Raw genomic sequence first — 19,004 nt, 5'->3', positions numbered from 1 at the left:
AATCGAAATTGGGAATCCGCGTTTCTGCTAAGCAATTTGTGGACGGGGCCTGAAGTAGACACCACTACTCCAGTGATCTCAACTTGCTTCCGGGTCCCAAGCTGAACTACTGCCCTACTGCATAGTGAACACAGGAGGTCAGCCACTCGGCACCATTTAACGAATGCTTTGTATTTTCTGAATGAATGCTTCCAATTGGATGGGGCAGGGTGGTGATGTCTGGTCCTTCAACTCGTCCAATCAAAGAACGCTTTGCACTCATTGAAAAGCAGCAGACCCTCTGTGTTTAGAATGCAGCCACTCGGCACGGGACCCAAAAGCAAATGGCGATCATTGGAGTAACAGCATCTACTTCAGCGCTTTCCAGGGGGTTTGGCCAAGTATGACTGAAGACATTTACCTGCAGAAAGAAAACTGAATTGCAAGATGTTGTTAATGTATAAGATTGCAGATCTGGAAGAATCCTAGGAGCCATAAAGCCAATGTGCCTAAAATGACTGCAGTCAGTTGTAAAATACATTTGCCTTGTGAATTCCTCATTAACAGGGCACTGTGCTAATAAACAGCATATATACATACATGATCCTACAAGAGATTAAGAAAAAAAAATAAAAATAAAAATCTGACAATCACCTCTACTTTAGCTATTTGGATCCTTGCACACAGGACTGTCTAGGAACAGTACATCCCTCCCAAGCTTCATCCCTGAACGCACAGGGCTCTAAACACAAGCACCTCTCGGTACTGCCGCAGCCTGCCATAGACTGACTGGATGCCTGCAGCAGGGCTGGGCACTGAACCCATCCTTCCCAGGTGGAATAAAAAGCCAAGAGGGATGCACTACACATACACAGCCTTGTGTTTAAGGCCCTTAGTAGAAAGTCAGTTATGCAGTGGGTAAAAAGGAATGCATTACTTGCCAGCGTTCAGCAGATAAAGTACTACATCACTGACAGATAAGAATCCAGGTGCTCCTGTGTCAGTTGGAGATGTTTAGGAAAGGTGAGCCAGAAAACATGATGGTGTCTAGATAAAGTAGAACTGCCAAGCTTTAAATGTCATTCTATATGGTCAGGCCAGCATCTCATTCAGGAAAGAATTGTATTACATAAGCAGGCCTATTCATTAAAAAAGAGTGCAAAGTATGGTTACTCAGAGCAAACAATGTTTATCAGTCCAACTTCAGTAAAGCAAATTTTGACTGAGTAACTGGATCAAAACGTGTCTCTAGCTTTATACTGTAATGCCTCCACCACTGTCATAAAAGCACACATGAACAACCTAAGCAAATTTAAAGCACAACTCCAGATAGGAAAAAAAAAAAGGGATGACATTCTTGCAGTGTGTAACCCTCTTCTGACACTGCAAAGCTTTATTGCTCGTTAAGTCTAGGGGTACTAGAGGTAGAGGTACAATGTGAAAAACGTTATTTCTTGCTCCAGCAGACTCCCTTCATCTGTGCAACCATTCAACCAAAGCCTTTTCTGTAAGGCGTTCCAGCCAATGGTTGCATGATGTACAGCGCAGAACTAATAGCCCTGCATTGTACTCCAGGACACCGAGGGCCTTCGCACAACCTGGAGCATCGGAGAGAAGCAGAAGTTTAGTCAAAACTAACTCTAAACCTGCTCACAGCCACATTCTAAGGCTGGCCATACATTGTCGAATTTCGAAAGAATCTTTTTTTGAAAATCAGAAAATTTGTGTGTTTTGTAATCCGATGGTGCCATCATTGATTTAGAAATTTGACCAACCAAGCCTTCAATTTCACCTCATGTTGCTACAGTAAAGAATTTTCGTGGCTGGCAATCTTTTCTTTCTGGAAACTTTCTTTTCTTGCACACGCGCATTTCTTTTTCAATTACATTTCTCGCACAATTCTGCCATCGACTAGAAAATCGTTCGTGTTTCAAAAAATTTCCAACATTTTTTACTCAAATTACTCAAATTTGATTGCCGCACAAAAATCGGCTGTTGCTGCAGCCCACTAATGGTGCAAAATACAAACAAAAATTCTTAGATAGCATTTTCAAAAGAAAATTCTTTCGAAATTCGACCCATGTATGCAGAAACACACTACGGTTCATTTAACATGGTTTCCTATGGGACACATTCACATCTATGCTTTTTTCAGCCACTGCGTATTTGTAAAGAGTCAAGGACTTTTTTCAAAATGCAAAACGGTGCTTTTTTGGTTTAATATACTTCAATGGAGAAGCGGCAGAAAAGCACGTAGTGCGTTTTTGCAGCAATTTGTGTTTTTTAATCTGCCCAACAACAAACTGGCCAAAAAAAAGCATAAAAAAAATGCAAAAAAGCAAAATCGCAGCAAAATCATGTGCGCAAAAATCAAAACGCACAGCAAAAAGCACTGCAGAAACAGATTAAAAGCAAACTGCATAGGTGTGTACCGAGCCTTATTCTGGCCACACAGATCAATTTTCAGACGAGAATATTCATACGAAAAATCTTTTTACATTCACTGAATGAAAGAATGTTGTTTGAAATTTTCACTTCCTTTTAACATTCTGTTTTAAAATTAATGTGATTTCTGAACGAAAACCACATACACTGTCTGAACTTCCTTTGACCAAGACGTTTTCTATTATTTCTAAATTTTCCCCTCACTGTGGTTGAAAACGACTTTGAATTTGACCCAACTAACGATTAGAAAATCGAACAAACGTTCTTAAAATGAAATTTATTTTGAAGGAAGACATTGTTTTTGTATGGCCAGCATATAGTTGGTTATTTATACTGTATTTACTACTGCATATAGACATTTAAGAATAAATTACCTTTTTTTTTTAACTTTACATATTAACTAAATTATACGCCACACTTTTAAGGTTATTAACCGATTATTCTAAACAATACTTGGCCAACTAAATCGTTAGTTGCAGCCCTAACTGCAATGGTGTCATCCACCTGGCTGTACTGTATAACTATCAGAACTGGATGGACAGAATTACTAATTATTTTGGTATCTAAAGCAGCTATCTTCAATGTTTTTCATCTGTGTATTTCGTGGTTTTCCTGGAAATCAGATTTAATGCACACAGGTTTCATGCTGTGCTTTTAAGGAGAAATCCACAAATGCAGGGAGAATGAGCCAATTCTATTCATATTGTAGGAACTAAGCCCAGAACTATAGTGCTGCAAAGCTACCTATTGTACCAAGCCAAGATAGAAGCCTTATAAACTCTTGGAACCATGACATGCATTGATTTGTAAATACTAATGCATGTAGCACAAGGACCACCTGCCTTTATTAAAATGATCTAATACTGTATACATAGTGTCATTTCCTTTTCAGGCTTCTCAAACACATGGATTGTAGGTGGGGATCCAATGTATGGCAAACGTTACACGTCTGGGTTTCCCTACATCGAAAAGACCCCAGTCTGGGAACACTGCCACTCACACAAGTCTCTAAATATAACTCAAATCGGCAACTCCATAGACGCCCTATGACATCACTTTCCAAATATAACTGAGCCCACCTGATGGAAAAGTTAGGTAGACAAATAGTTCAAAGTACTTTTAGTAGTACTAAAGCTTGAACACTTTTTTGTAACAAATACATCCCTCAATCTATTAATCACTGGACAATCAATGATCATTTACAATGCCTCTATACACACACACTAACGTTTTACGGTCACAGCCTTCAGCTTCCGAACTTCATCACATTTGGGGTGAGAGTGCATTCAGACGAATATAGATTTGTAACTATGTAAATATATGAATTGTAAATTTAATAGACCCTTTGGGGTCTTTGTACTATTGTTTTCTTCTTCTTTTCATTAAAATTATTATTTATTATTATTTTTTAGTGACATTGTATAAAAGGTCCTACAAAAGCTCCAGAAGAAGCCATGATTATGGCGAAACATGTAGAGACAACAAACTTTTGTACTGTGACCGCATGATCATTTATGTTTTAAAAACTTTATTGGATTTTTTTAATCATGTATATTTAAAAAAAAAAAAAAAAATAATGAAATTTGTATTATCAATTTGATTGATTTTTTTGGTACCTCAAAACTCCCAATCTTGTTTCTTGGTATTTTCTGATTATATTTAGGGGAGACGGTGCCTGTTGAGAATTCTCCAATCTTTGGTGTTAAATATATTTTTTCTTCAGTTGGGGAGTGTGCACCTTGAATATAAAACGTCTCTTGTTTACTGTTCTTAGGACTACATGTCCCATCATTCCTAAAGCTGTCACGCATGCACCCCCCCCCCCCCATCATGATGTAACCGTTTCTACTACTCTGGGCTGCCTGTGCATGTCCATGATAGGCAGCTGCTGCAGGTATAATGGGAGTGTACATGAATGGCTGGTTCCAGCTGCGTTCTTCAGGACCCTGAAAGCCAAGGAGCCACCCTTACTACAGAAATTTGGGCCATTGTTTAGGGGACTGAGTCATAAGGCAGGATAAAAAAAGCAGAACATACAAGTCCTACCTTCAGCATCCTAAATAGAAAAAAAAATTAAAGAAAAAAGAAAGATAGGGTCTATTACCACTTTAGGACTCATGCACAGCAAGGGGGCCGTACAGTGAGCAGGAGCATTACCCTGCGTACAGCCGCATCCTGTAATTGCCTTCTATGAGGGGACTGTATGCTGCAGCTGAAGCTTCTGGGGAAGATTTTACAAAGGTTTTGTGTTCTTGCTTGCAGTACAGCCATGTGAATGAGCTCCTAAAGTAAAATTGTAAAAACTATAAATCGTGGCTAAATAAAGGTGTCCCCACAATGCCCCACACATACAGTAGAAACACAGAAAAGTAACAGCAGAAAAAAGACCAAAGTGGTCCATTTAATCTGCCCCAATTTTTTTTTTGCATTGCATCAGATTTTAATTTTTAACTTTTTTTTGTCTGGAGTATAGATCTCCGTCTTAAGCATGTCTAAATCCATTACTGTTGAGGGACTCACTACCTCGGCTGGAATTCTATTCCAAGCGTCAACTACTCTTTCAGTAAAAAAATACTTTCTAAGATTTGTTTTGAACTTTCCTCCTGATAGTTTATCATGTCCCCATGTTCTTGATCTAGGCTTCATATTGGAAATACTGCCCTCACCCCCATAACTTGCCTGTGCTGCTCTCTGTTGATCATTTCTAAAATGACTACAGGTATGTAAAACTCAGCAATGAACTTCCCCTATTTGCTCCCTTTTGGTTTGTCATAACGGAAATAAAGTCCCGCTGTGACAAACTGCAGGGAGTTCAAGTTTTTTGGCTAAAGAAATATGCAAACTCTCTTTTGCAAGAAAACCTTTGCCCTACACTCCTAGGAATTTTTCTAAATAGCAGAAGACTGAATTACCCAAAGGCCTCATACAACTCCCAGAATGAACCAGAGCTCCGCACCCTCCCTGCTGGAATTATCATTATGGACATTGCAGCAAGAGAAGTGGCACTTCCTGCATATGAAGGCTTCTTACATATGATACTCCTGTTTGAGCATCTACTTTTTCAGACGTAATTTTAGGCTTTTTTTGTGTGCATATATGCGTTTGTGCATTTTCGCAAAAACTTGTTTTCACATTCTCGTTCTGTACACTATGCACATGAGCATTCGCACGTATTTGCGAGCATGAGGCGTAAATTACTGACCAAAAATGCAGATTTTTCTATTTTTTTAAATTTTTTACTGAAAAATGTACGGCTCTTGTTTACGCGCCTGTGTGTATAGGCACATTACAAATAACAGGCTGTATTTTAGCTCAATAAATAAATAAATAAATAAAAGCTATACTGAGCTTTTTCAAGCTGCAGTGTGCAAGAGGCCAAAAGCAGACCCCAGCATGACCTCCATCCATAAGGAAATCTCAGTTTAGGATGGATCAATAATTTCAGATTAGGGATCGACCGATTATCGGCAGCCGATATTCACTTTTTTTAGAAGTATCGGTCAAAAAACTGACCGATATTACTTCAAGGGGCTTTACCAGAGTGATGCATGCAGCTGCATGCACCACCCCGGTACTCCTGGGACTCCCCCTCCCACCCTCCCCCTCTCACCGCCTTCCGCTGCTTGCACGGCTCTCCACTCCCACCGGGAGGCCCGAGCAACCAGCCGGCGCGTTTCGGGTCTCGGATCTAGTAATCCGGAAGGCAGCAATGTCATGACATCACTTCCCGGATTACTGGCATCTTAAAAGGCACCCGTTTTAAAAAAGTATTCTTGACATTTTGAATACTTTGAGGTGCAGGGGAGGGGTTTGGGGGTCTTATAGACCCCTGATCTCTCCATAAAGAGTACCTCTCACATGCGGCCTATTACTGTCACAAGGGATGTTTACATTCCTTGTGACAGCAATAACAGTGATAAAAAACCTCCCCAAAAATGTAAAATGACAGTTTAATTGCTTTTTTTTTTAAATGTACAAAATATCGGCAAAAAATATCGGCTATTGGCAGGAGAGGTGGCCGAAATATCAGTATCGTATCAGCACCGAAACAACAATATCGGTCGATCCCTATTTCAGATTCCAGTGTAGAAAAACAAAAATCTTCATCACCAGTTTAAAACTAAATCAGCGGAATCCCAAATAAAAGCATTTGTAGAAACCTCAGCCCATACATATATGCTTTCAGGACCTAGTACACACAGGCCGAATGTCGGGCGGCATCGACCGGTTCAATAGATACCAGCCCTCATTCGCCCCATGTGTACTGCAGCTGCTCCGACAGAAGCCGGCCGTTCGGTCGATGGGGCATGACTAAAAAAGGATCTCCTGATCAGCGCTCTCCTCCTATGGTGTTCTGGTGGGGGCCGCCCCCCTGTCAGAACACAATAAAAAAGCAGGGGAGATTGCTGTACTAACATGGAATAGTTAGTACAGCAGCTCCTCCTGAGCTGTCAGGTTTTTTTCGTTCAGCCCTACTGGTGACGACACTGCTTCTCCATAGATACACTGTTGTGAGTGAGCGTCGTCACCACAGCACAGGAAGTGTGTTACTGTCAGGATCACCAAGTGGAAATAAAAGAAAAAAAATACTGAAAAAAAGAAAACAAATGCAGCCATCACATACAGTATAAGGACTGCAATATATTACATTTTTATTTTTTGATCTACGTATGCTTTAAGCCAGAAGTCAATTTTAAACACTAAACATTACAAGGCCCAGTCCCAACAACATTCTACAACACTCTCAAGCAAAGCTTCTTTACAATGTAACATGACTGGTTTAGGCTTATATGTGCAGTAATACAGGATACCCAGAGTACAGCTTTTATCAGTTTACAACAACCAGATCATTTATAGCCCATCTGTAAACCAGCCATAGTGAGCACCAGAGGAGTATTAATAGACCATATTCTGTTCAATGTACTTCTTAAAAGCAAAGCTATTAAGCTTTAGTCAGCTGAACCTTCTATATCAATGTCCTAAGGAACAACATTTAAAAAAAAAATGTATTTTCAAAATGCAGAAAAAGGAACTCTAGATGGACCTGTAGAAACCAGACATCACCTGTCATTTTTAAATGTTGGAAAATTCATTTGATGTGTTGCTTTTGGCAATGCCTACAGTGTATATAAATCGGGCTAAGACTTATTTAAAGCCAAATTTCAGGTATGGCAGAACTTACAAATTTCCATTACAAATGCATATGCCAAACCTGGCCAATTCTTGTAGAAGTGGAGAATCACTGTAGTAGCCGCCACTATCAAAATTATTCTCGCTGTTTTATGGGCCCTGTGCTTAACAGCTGCCCTGCTGTAAAGTGAACTCAGGAAAGGGGGGTGGGAAGGAAAAAAACAAAATATATATTTTTTTATCATCTATTTTTTTTTTTTATTAATGAATGAGAATGCAAAGCGTTTTCTAATTGGTGGTGGAGATTGCAACATCACTGCCCTGCCTCTCCACCTCATCCAATCGGAGAATGCTTCACATTAATTTAGAAAAAAATGCAATGGCTTTCTCTGAATGTTTTTACTGCCCACCCAACTGCAAATGTAAACCTAGACTTAACAGTAAAACAGTGTTTAGTTTGACTACCCAATGCCGGGCAACAGAATTTACTGCTAAATTGTTGCTTGTACATGATTGGATGGTTGAAGTTATTCACCAAGTCAGGCATTTCCAAAGTCCGGTCCGCGGGCCAACCGCAGCCCATGTTCTGGTTTAGAACGACCCACCTGGTGATTTGGACATGTATATCTCTTGTGGCCCACCCAACGAATTCCCAAGCACCGGGGGATACAAAAGATATACATGCTGGCTGCCTTGGAGGGGACGGGACAAGTGTCGCACATATAGGTGAATTTGCTGTTTGCACGGCAGCCTCTGTAATAGGAAGTCCCGTCTCCTGCGCTGCCATTGGATGACTGTTCTGTCCATCAAAGGAGGCGGGTATTTCTATTAAAGAGGCCGCTGAGAAAACAGATTCTGCTGTATGTAATCTGTTGGCACTCGTCCTGCCCCCCTCCCTGTCCCATCTGAGGTTGCAGATGGGCATCAATCAGGCTGCACTGATGACAATAGTGAGTCTGCATTCCTGGCAATTGGGGGGCTGCAGATGGGCACTGACCCTTATTTTGCTTCACAGTTCTTTATTTAAAATTGAAGTTTTTTCCTGAAACTTCCCTCTTAAAGTGAAGATGCGTGTTATGCGCCGAGAAATACGGTATAGCCAAATATCACTCTGGAGCTCATCTCTTCACCACACACAGCCACAAAGGCAAGATAATTCTTGTTGGGCAGTGTATTAGAGCCCTTGCACACTGGGGCGGCGTCGGCGGTAAAACGCCGCTATTATTAGCGGCGTTTTACCGTCGGTATGCGGCCGCTAGCGGGGCGGTTTTACCCCCCGCTAGCGGCCGAGAAAGGGTTAAATACCACCGCAAAGCGCCTCTGCAGAGGCGCTTTGCCGGCGGTATAGCCGCGCCGTCCCATTGATTTCAATGGGCAGGAGCGGTAAAGGAGCGGTATACACACCGCTCCTTCACCGCTCCGAAGATGCTGCTGGCAGGACTTTTTTTACCGTCCTGCCAGCGCATCGCTCCAGTGTGCAAGCCCTCGGGGCTTTCACACTGGAATACAAGCAGCGGCACTTTCGGGGCGGTTTGCAGGCGCTATTATTAGCGCAATAGCGCCTGCAAACCGCCCCAGTGTGCAAGGGCTCTTAGTGCTCAGACTAACACACTATACCAAATTTTAATGGTTCAAAGAATGTCAGGCAAAATGGTCGGCCCTCACGCATGTTCACATCATCAAATCTGACCTTCTTTCAAAAAAGTTTGAACACCCCTGCACTAAGTAAAGGAAGGATGGAACTTTGATAAGTTAACAATCCACACCTTTAGTACACCAACAGTTAGATCTGCAAACAAGAACAGATAAGGACATGATCTAAGGCGTTAGCTGTTTTTTTTTTTGGCAATGGGACAATCTATAGCATTATTAAATTATATAAATTCTAATAAAAAAAAGGCAATTAAATGGCTTATTACAGTATTTCAAACATCCACAGCAACTGACAAGTAGGGCTGAAACAACTAATCGATTATGAAATTAATCGATTACTATTTTCATAATCAAATAATCGGCCAGTAACATAATGGGGTTAAAAAAAGCTAAAATGAGTCCTTTATAGTGCAAAAAGTGCAAATCGCTACTGTAAATATTGCTTTCACAGTTCTACAGTAAAAAAAAAATGAACCCCATATGCCCCTTCCACACGAGGCGGACTCCGTTTCCACGGAGCCCGCCTCGGTCCGCCGGCTCAGCGGGAGATCTGTCCGTTGATCTCCGCTGAGCCGGCGGATGACAGGTCCCTCTCTGCTCAATGAGCGGGGAGGGGCTTGTCAGGCGCCGCTGCCGCCTATGGAGGGATCGGACGAAAACGGACAGCGTGTCCGTTTTCGTCAGATCTCACCCGATCCGATAGCGACGGACCTGGACATAGAGCCATCCGTCTGCTTTTCAGCAGATCGGACTGGGTCTGATGTCAGCGGACATGTCTCCGCTGACATCCGACGCTCCGTAGACTAACATGGAGCGCCCGTTCAGGTCCGCCGTCAAAACTGACAGGCGGATCTGAACGGTCCGATCGTGTGAAAGGGGCCTTACATTAGCGATTATCTGCTTTTTTTGGGGGTTTTTTTGTACTATAAAGGGCTAATTTTAGTTTTTTTAACCCCATTATATTACTAAACATCTTGAACCTGGTTCACATCTATGTGTTTTTTGGTGCTTTTTGCAGAAACGCACTACAGCTCATTTACATGGTTTCCTATGGGACACATTCACATCTATGCTTTTTTCAGCCGCTGCGTATTTGGAAAGGGTCAGGGACTTTTTATAACGCAAAATGGTGCTTTTTTGGTTTAATATACTTCAATGGAGAAGCTGCAGAAGAGCATGTAATGTGTTTTTGCAGCAATTTGTGTTTTTTTTAATCTGCTCAACGACAAATTGTCCAAAAAAAACCCTGCAAAACCGCAAATCGCAGCAAAATCACGTGCGCAAAAATCACAACGCACAGCAAAAAGCACGGCAGAAACAGATCAAAAGCAAACTTCATAGGTGTGCACCGAGCCTTATGCTGGCCACACCGATCAATTTTCAGACGAGAATATTCAGACGAAAAATCTTTGTACGTTCGCTGAATGAAAGAATGTTGTTTTAAATTTTCACTTGTTTTTAACATTCTGTTTCTAAAACTAATGTAAATTTCTGAATAAAAAATCACATACACTGTCTGAAAATTCCTTTGACCAAGAAATTTTCTATTATTTCCAAATTTTCCCGTCACTATGGTTGAAAATGAACGCCGATTTTACTCCACTAATGATTGGAAAATCGAACTAACGTTCTTAAAATTACATTTTTTTTTTTTTTTGAAGGAAGACATTTGTTTTTTTTAAATAAAAAAAAAATGTGATCTCTGAGTCTGATGATAGTTACCAGATTCACCCTTTAATAGTATATACAGTATATCTCCTCTAATAGTATATACAGTATATCTCTCCTCTAATAGTATATACAGTATGTTACCACTGCATAGAAATATTTAAGAATAAATTGCCTTTTTTTTTTTTTTTAACCGATTAATCGAAACAATAATCGGCCAACTAATCGATTATGAAAATAATCGTTAGTTGCAGCCCTACTGACAAGCAGAATATAGACAGCTTTGCCTGCAATCTGACCTGATCACAATGCAACTGGATGTGTCTAGTCTGACCACATTATATGCATACATGCTTATGTCAGCTGCAGCTCTGCCAATGTAAATTACAAGTATGAGGTTATGCTTGGATCTGAAAACGTTCCCGAGCAGGTTAGATCATCATGAAACAATGGGGGATATGTCACTTCCACAAAGGGATTCATTTCCTGTTTACTTTAGGAAAAAAAAAATATATAAATATAATTTATCTCCGTTTAAAAAAAAAAGTGTTTTTTTTTTTTTTTAAGCTCGGCTCCAGGATAATTAAAAACTATTCTGTGCAGTGGGTCTAGTGGACATAGAAAAGATGATCTACTTACGATGTACTCTCCCCAATGTACCAGTGGTTTAAGATCCTGACATTATCAAGACCAATGCAGGGTCTGTAGCCTTGCAGTGGACACAATGACGGGGTAATGGACAGTCCATCACAGGAGTGTACCACAGGAATGGGGGGGGGGGGGGGGTGATCAGGTAAGTTAAAACAGATGTATGGGTGTTTTTTGTATTTTTTTTAAGAATCATATTTACCTAGGTGGATGCTGCATCTGTCCCCCGGCGCATCCAACATTAGATCGAGCAATCAAACACTGCCGAATGCTCAGTTCTCATAGCTCTCTATTCTGCCCCCCTGCACTCACTGGAGCGCTGGGCTGTGAAGGGGGCGGGAATAAAAAAAAATTAAAAACCTGCAAAAGATCTCACCTTTTGAAAACCAAGGAATTCACAATTATGTGCCACTTTGTGTTGGTCTATCACATAAAAACCCAATAAAATACACTTACGTTTTGGTTGTAACATAAAACGTGGAACATTCCAAGGGGTATGAATACTTTTTCAAGACACTGAAAATGCACCAGTAGCACATTCAGGAGAGGAGCTTTTGCATAGAAAAACCATGAACGTGTCTAAACCCTAGGCGCGTTTAGCGCTTGAGCATTCACTCCAATGGGCAAAATAAATTAATATTCTGGCCAATGGAATCTATGAACGCCCAAACGATTGACACACCTAAATGCATGGGCAAAATGTGGAGTTAGGCATGTCTTTTTTTTTTTAAAGCTCCTTTTTTCCTGCCAGGAGTAAAAGTGTCCAGAGGAGGAAAAACAAAAAACATCCTGTGTGCATGAGGCCTTAAAGTGGATGTAAACCCTCTCCCATACCCACCGAAGTGAATAGTCTCGGATGATACAGAGATAAAACAAATCTCCCTACATAAGTTTTACACGTATATCTGATGCCTTTCCCTTTCTACACTCTTTGAAAAGTGCAGCTTGTGTTAGAAATATTGTTTCCTCATTCGGCAGTGGGTGTGGAGTCTGGGCTTACACTGTGTGAGAGCTAATTGGAGGAAAGGCACACACCCCCACCTCCACATAGGCAGAGGAACAAACGAACATGCAGAGCTGTACTGTGAATAGACAAGCTCTCTGCTTATCTACCTCCAAGCTCCCTCCCCGACACAAATTAAATTCAGAGAACCTGTCAGAAGTGACTCTGCTGATAACAGAGGAACGGAGCAGCAGAAAGTAACGGCACTTAGAGATTTGAAGGGAGATAAGTAAACACTACAGATATATGTGCCCAGGTCAGTTTTAATGAATGGGGTTAACAACCACTTTATGTTTCCCCTGAATGGGACTTAAGTGAACTGACTACATTATAATGCATGTGGTGGTTTCACCTCAAGCACTGAGACAAAACAAATTATGAAAATAAAGTTCTGCCATTGTTAGATAACTGTTTCATGCTGCAACATAAGGACTGCACATCTATACTTTGATGAGATAATAAATAAAATAATGAACTATCTCTTTCCTTCCTGAAAAGAGGGGGGCAGAGAAAACTCTCTTTGCCATGGTACCATAATCACCGAGTTAAGGGTTTGGGATTGACTATGAGTGAGTCCAATCTGGGAAGCAGGAGAAAATTTTAGGGAGTTGGGAAATTTGTGCTTCTGATAAAAGCACCAGGGAAGAAAATGGATAAAAAACAAAAAACAAAAAAAAAAAAAACAGAAGGTTAGCCGCATTGTACACCTTGTTCCTGGGAACTGTCCAGTCCTGAACACACATCCTTCTTCTAAAAATAAATGACACTCTTTGAAGGTCAGCTCAACCCAAAATTGATATTTCAGCTTTTTGATGACTGTTGCCAAAACAGAATCGTATGCTTCATGAGGACTCGTTACAAGATATTCCCAAAAGATAACCCAAAACTGTTCCAGCATCACACTCCCACCACCGCAGCTTCTCCTTACTGTAATCTGACACAAGGAAAATGATGACCCAATCCAATGGGCTCATGGACGTATGTGCAGGCATACACTATAAAATACATCTGCATTTGTGGTGACTGGGAGCCTCAGATGCTGCGTGATTCTGCCCATATGAATGAATTACAAGATACGCTGTACAAATACAAATGTAAACACCACTACTTGTGTTTACAGGAACATATGTATGGGCCAAATGCATGTCCATCTGTAAATGCAAAACCAGTACTTATACACCCGAGTACAGCATCATTTTTAATTCATTCCTATGGGCAGAATTAAGCGAACAACTGGGGCTCCTAGTCCCCACAATAACAGACGCACTTAAAGTGGAGCAATCCTCCTCCAATCAACATTGATTACTTTTAATCCTCATGCTGCAGATGGATTCCAGGAAGTAAATGCTACATGAATCATTTGACCTTACTCAAGATGGTCACAGCCAGAAATGCTAGGGGGTGTTTTTCAAAGTAATTTCTTAACAAAAAAAAGCAGAGACATGGATGGACTGGGGAGTTTGCGTTTATCAAAAAGTAATTAAAAGTGATTGTAAAATCTCGTGTTTTTTTAAAAAATAAAAACAACAAACATGTTATTTTTACCTGCTCTGTTGCAGTGGTTTTGCACAGGGCAGCCCCGATCCTCCTCTTCTCGGGTCCCTCTTCGGCTCTCCTGGCCCCTTCCTCTTGTCAAGCAGCTTGCTATGGAGGCACCCGAGCCGAGTCACAGCTCTCTGTGTCCATTCAGACATAAAGCTGCGGCCCAGCCATGCCCCCTCTCTCTGATTGGCTGGCTGACTGACTAACTTTGATTGACAGCAGCGGGGCCCAATGGTGCCGCTGCTGTGTTTCAGCCAATCAGGAGTGAGAGTCTCGGATGGTAGAGACATTCGCAGATATCGCTGGCCAGAGATGGGGCTCTGGTAAGCATTAGGGGGCTGCTACACACAGAAGGCTTTTTATCTTAGATAAAAAAAACCTCTGCCTTTACAACTTCTTATAATGGTGTTTTGGTTTGTGGTGCTCAGATGCAGTGAAGATCCGCTGTACGCATATATATCTGGAAATACGCGTGTTCATGAGCCAAATAGCTTCATCACTACTAGACCCCCCCATAAAAATGGTTCTACATATTCATGAAAGGGCTATTAGTAATGAACTATCATGTATGAATATACTGTATCTGTTCCCAGTGATTCTATGAGCCAGCTCTCTGAACACTTTTTTTTTTTAGGCATTAGGTTACCAGGTCTTTCCTGAACCCTGCCCAATTGCTTGGCTTGGGACTGGAACGTAGAATGAGACAACAAATGTACATAGTCAATCTATAGACCAGGGTAGGCAACCTGGGGCTCTCCAGCTGTTGTGGAACTACATTTCCCATGAGGCATTGCAAGGCTGGCAGTTACAATTATTCACAGAGCCATGATGGGACTTGTAGTTCTGCAACAGCTGGCGGGCCCCAGGTTGCCTACCCCTGCTATAGGTACATACTGTACTAGGACCAATTTAGACAGCAGCCAATTAACCTACCAGCATGTCTGGAGTGTGGGAAGAAGACCAAGTACCCCTGTGCTATGAGGCATAAGTGCTTAATACTAATTGCTCAATTAACTGACTGAACCCCGCATAAAAACCAACTTGCTTCTCCAATTCATATTTTTGCATGACAGCCATGGTAGGAAGGAAAATTAACTCCTGCACATGGGTGTTACTGTAAGAGCCATTATGACATCATAAAAAGTATGTGCTTTTTCTTAGAAAAAATACATACTTTTTTTTATGATGTTTTTTTTTTTCTGCAGTTCTATCTGGGTTGGGTTGTGTTGGGTTGTGTGGTCAGTTTAGTGGCGTCTATAGTTAAACATGCTACATCCACCTGCTTCACTTCTTTACTATGCAGTGCTCAGGCACTAAATATAGAGCAGATCAAGAGACAGCACATATATAAGATGACAGCTCAGAGGAAAAGGTCACAGGTCCCCACATATACACAGCATGTCATGGAGCACTAGCCTGCTCCTGTGTTTATTACATAACTTTAGGAACCACTACAGGTCTTATACAAACTGTAATACCTTGCTACAAGGAATAAGAATCCAGCTTTCAGCAGCTTACGGTGGTCAGATTAATTAAAGCTCATGGTTGCCTGGGACAATCCTCAAACAATACTGCAAATCTACTGCTAGTAACATGAGAGTAGAACGTCACTCAGGATATAGCACTATGCCATGGCATGGATTGCTTCTATCTGCTGAACAGACAAAACCTAGCCACTACCCACAAACGCACATATCCAATAAGTGAGATACATAGAAGTGTTTTTGTTATATCTGTACTGTTCTTAAGGCACACATGAAGCCACAAATGTTTAAACACTCATCAGGTACCAACAATGAACATACTCTTTTTTTTGTTTCATGAATATCTGCAGATTAAAGTGTAATTCCAGCTTAAACCTAACATACCTTAAAACTGTCCCCTCCCTCCTCCTAACATCTGTGCTAACTAGCTTGTGTAAGAAAGGTGTATATACTTACATATTTTCAGGCCGCTCCAGTCTGGACATGTGATCAGCTTCCCTGTGTCAGCTAGTGCAGCTGCAGGGGAGAGGAGGGACCACCAACACTGGATGGGCCATTGAAGTTTATGGGCGACGTCACGTCTCAAGGCTTTATTAGCCACTGTCGGGCACTCTCTCCCCTCCTCTGCAGTTGCTGCAGGCTGACACAGCGCAGATCTTGTAACCAGACTGGGGCAGCCTAAAATAGGTAAGAATATACATCTTTCTTACACATGTTTGTTACCATGTGTGTTAGGAAGGGGGAGGAGACAGTTTAAAAGATTAGTTAGCATAGTGCATGTGACCAGACCTGAGTTTGTAGCTCTCCTCCGACTGGGTCTGTCTGCCGCATATTAGCACTATATGTCCATTAAACTATGACATAAGCAAGAAGCATTTGGCATTCTGCACAGTAATGTAGGGTCTGGCCAGAGAGGAACTACTTTGACACAGTTAGCCAGCTTGAACATGTATTTCACTTTATGCAATCCGAAAATCCCTGCTTTTCTGCAAAAGTTTGCTACAAATAGGTAAAGCTTTATAGCAGTATGCAGAGGGTAATTCAGAATTTCCAGTGTTTACAGGAGCCTATATATCAGCCCATAGCTAATGACAGAACATATCCCCTCCTCCTGCACCGCAAATGAGATCATCTGCAGCCTGTCACCATTCTACTATGGACCCCACATAACCCATCATTATCCTTCATATAACCCATTACACTGATAGTTCACCTCTACATCTGCTAGTTAGCACCTATGTAACAAATGACCTCTGCCCCTGGATCCTCTGTAAAACACCAGATAAACTAGGCACACCTTGTCTTTCAGGTCAGCCCTGTCCACCATCCCTACCAGGACCCCCATAACCTTTTACTGCTAGACTGTTCACCCTTGTAATCACTACTGGTTGTATTTCTCCTTGTGCTCTGTGTTATCATCACATATATTGTCTTCTCATGAGCTCCTAATGCAGCCATTCCCCTCTTTGTCATTGTCTCTAATCCATATAGTGCACGGTGCATGTCACCACCTGGTCCTGATGACAGTCCTATCCTTCCAAATCAGCTCTACACCCTGACCTATGACAGTCATATCTGCCCCACACTTATTATCTTGTCCTTCATGGCTCTAGCTAGCACCTGCTCATTAGCTGGCTGTCACCCTTCATGTATGCCTGGCCACAGGCACCTATACTCTCACCTGTGTCACTGACATCTGTAATAATCCCCAGGACACCAGGCATACCCAACCCTTAAGGCTAGCCCTGTCCACCATCTCATAACACCCCCCCCCCCCCCAAAGTCCCAATAACCTTTCATTTTAATTAATCGCCTGTGTGTTATCACATCCATTGTGTCAGATCCCTCTGCTCCCTACTAGCCTTTCCCCTCCTTATCACTGCCATTTATTCCTACAGCTGGCATGTCAACCCCTGTCCCTGTCAGTCCTGTGCCCGTCTTCTGATCAACCCACCTGTCACTGTAACACCTATAGGTCTCATTGTCCTTGTGTGTCATCACCTCCCTCGTATCAGATCACCCAGCTCCCTATGTTATCTCTTCTCTATTGGTCACTGTGGCTCATCCATACAGTTTGCAAGTAAACCATTTCCACTATCTGGTCACCTGTCACTACTCCCACTGCACCCATCACAACATGTCACTGTAACCTCTACAGGTCAGATGTCCCATTGCATCCTGTGAGATCTCCCTGCTTCCTATGAAGCCTCTCCAAATAAACCCCTGTCCCTGTTGACAGCCCCCACCCTTCTGCTTGTCACTGCTGGACCTTTCACTGTAACCTCAACAGGTATTATTCCCCATTTCCCCCTGTGTCAGATCCCTCCGCTCCCTATGTATCCTATCCTTATCACAATGCACTATACAAAACACATATCATCTCCTGTTCATGATGACAGTCCTGCCCCCCATCTCATCACTCCACCTGTCACCGAGTCCCCCAATAATCTCTCCCTCATGTTGTCCCTATAGCAGGTCATATGCCCCTGTGTGTTATCCTGTGTCAGATCCCTCTGCTCCCCGTCTATCCTCTCCTCTCCTTATTGAGATTCACCCATAGAGTCCTCATATCTCCTCCTGTCCCTGGTGACAGCCCTGACAACTTCTAATCCCCCTCATGATTTCTCACTGTGACCCCTACAAGTCTTATTTGCCATTGCCCCCTGTGTGTCACCCCATGCCCTGTCAGCCCCCTCTGCTCCTTGTCATTGTGTTTCATTCATACAGCCCACATGTCCTCCCATACTGCCCTTTGGAGGCCCTCTCACCTCTGTGCCCCTTGCCCTTCATCTTGTCCTGCACTGTCCCAGCTTATCATCCTGCTGTCACCCTTCATGCCCTGTCACTTCACCTTTCAGCCCTCACTCTACCCGCCTCCCCTCCGGCTTACCCCATAAGCCACTCCATGTCTGCCGCCCCCTCCGGCTCAGCTCATCCTCGGGGTCTCCCGCTCCCCGGCTTCAGCTCCGGCTCCGGCGGAAGTAAACACAGCACCGCCCGCAGCACGCACACTTCCGGGTCCGACGTCACCCGGCGGAGAGCAGCATGGGAGGAGGAGGGTGCGCAGTGCATTGTGGGGGGAGGGGGCGGGGACAGCTGTACAAGCTGCAATGTGCAGTGTCATGGGCAGCTGTCAGCTTATACGTGCTGATCAGCCTGAACCCTGAGCTGTCCTGTGTCCTCTCCTGAGCAGTCACCACACACATACAATCATGACCGTGGAATAAATATGACATTTATCAGTGCACATGTGAAAAACTAAACCCTCAGCTGGATTCACACCTATGCCTATTTATTAAAATCTATGGAAATGCATTAAAACACGTCAATGCAGAGTAGTTTGAGGATCCGTTCGCACCTGTGCACTTTAAATGCATGCAAAATTGTGCGTTTCAAAAATGCTCTAAAAACACGTCACGTTTGATGTGTCATTAAATGTTAATCACACCCTA

At 42.4% G+C, this 19,004-nt stretch overlaps 1 protein-coding gene across 1 annotated transcript in view; it reads right to left on the bottom strand.

The window, feature by feature from the left end:
• MOB2 (MOB kinase activator 2) overlaps window positions 1-18,611 on the bottom strand; it is an 87,898-nt gene extending 69,287 nt beyond the window's left edge. Inside the window, exon 1 of the mRNA XM_073604728.1 lies at window positions 18,443-18,611. Coding sequence (XP_073460829.1) covers window positions 18,443-18,459 — 17 coding nt within the window. The 5' untranslated portion in view covers window positions 18,460-18,611. The remainder of the gene's footprint in view (window positions 1-18,442) is intronic.
• Between the last annotated feature and the right edge of the window lie 393 nt (window positions 18,612-19,004).

Source organism: Aquarana catesbeiana, linkage group LG11 (genome assembly GCF_042186555.1).
Source record: "Aquarana catesbeiana isolate 2022-GZ linkage group LG11, ASM4218655v1, whole genome shotgun sequence".
Classification (NCBI taxonomy): domain Eukaryota; kingdom Metazoa; phylum Chordata; class Amphibia; order Anura; family Ranidae; genus Aquarana; species Aquarana catesbeiana.
This window is presented reverse-complemented; position numbering and strand designations above follow the sequence as displayed.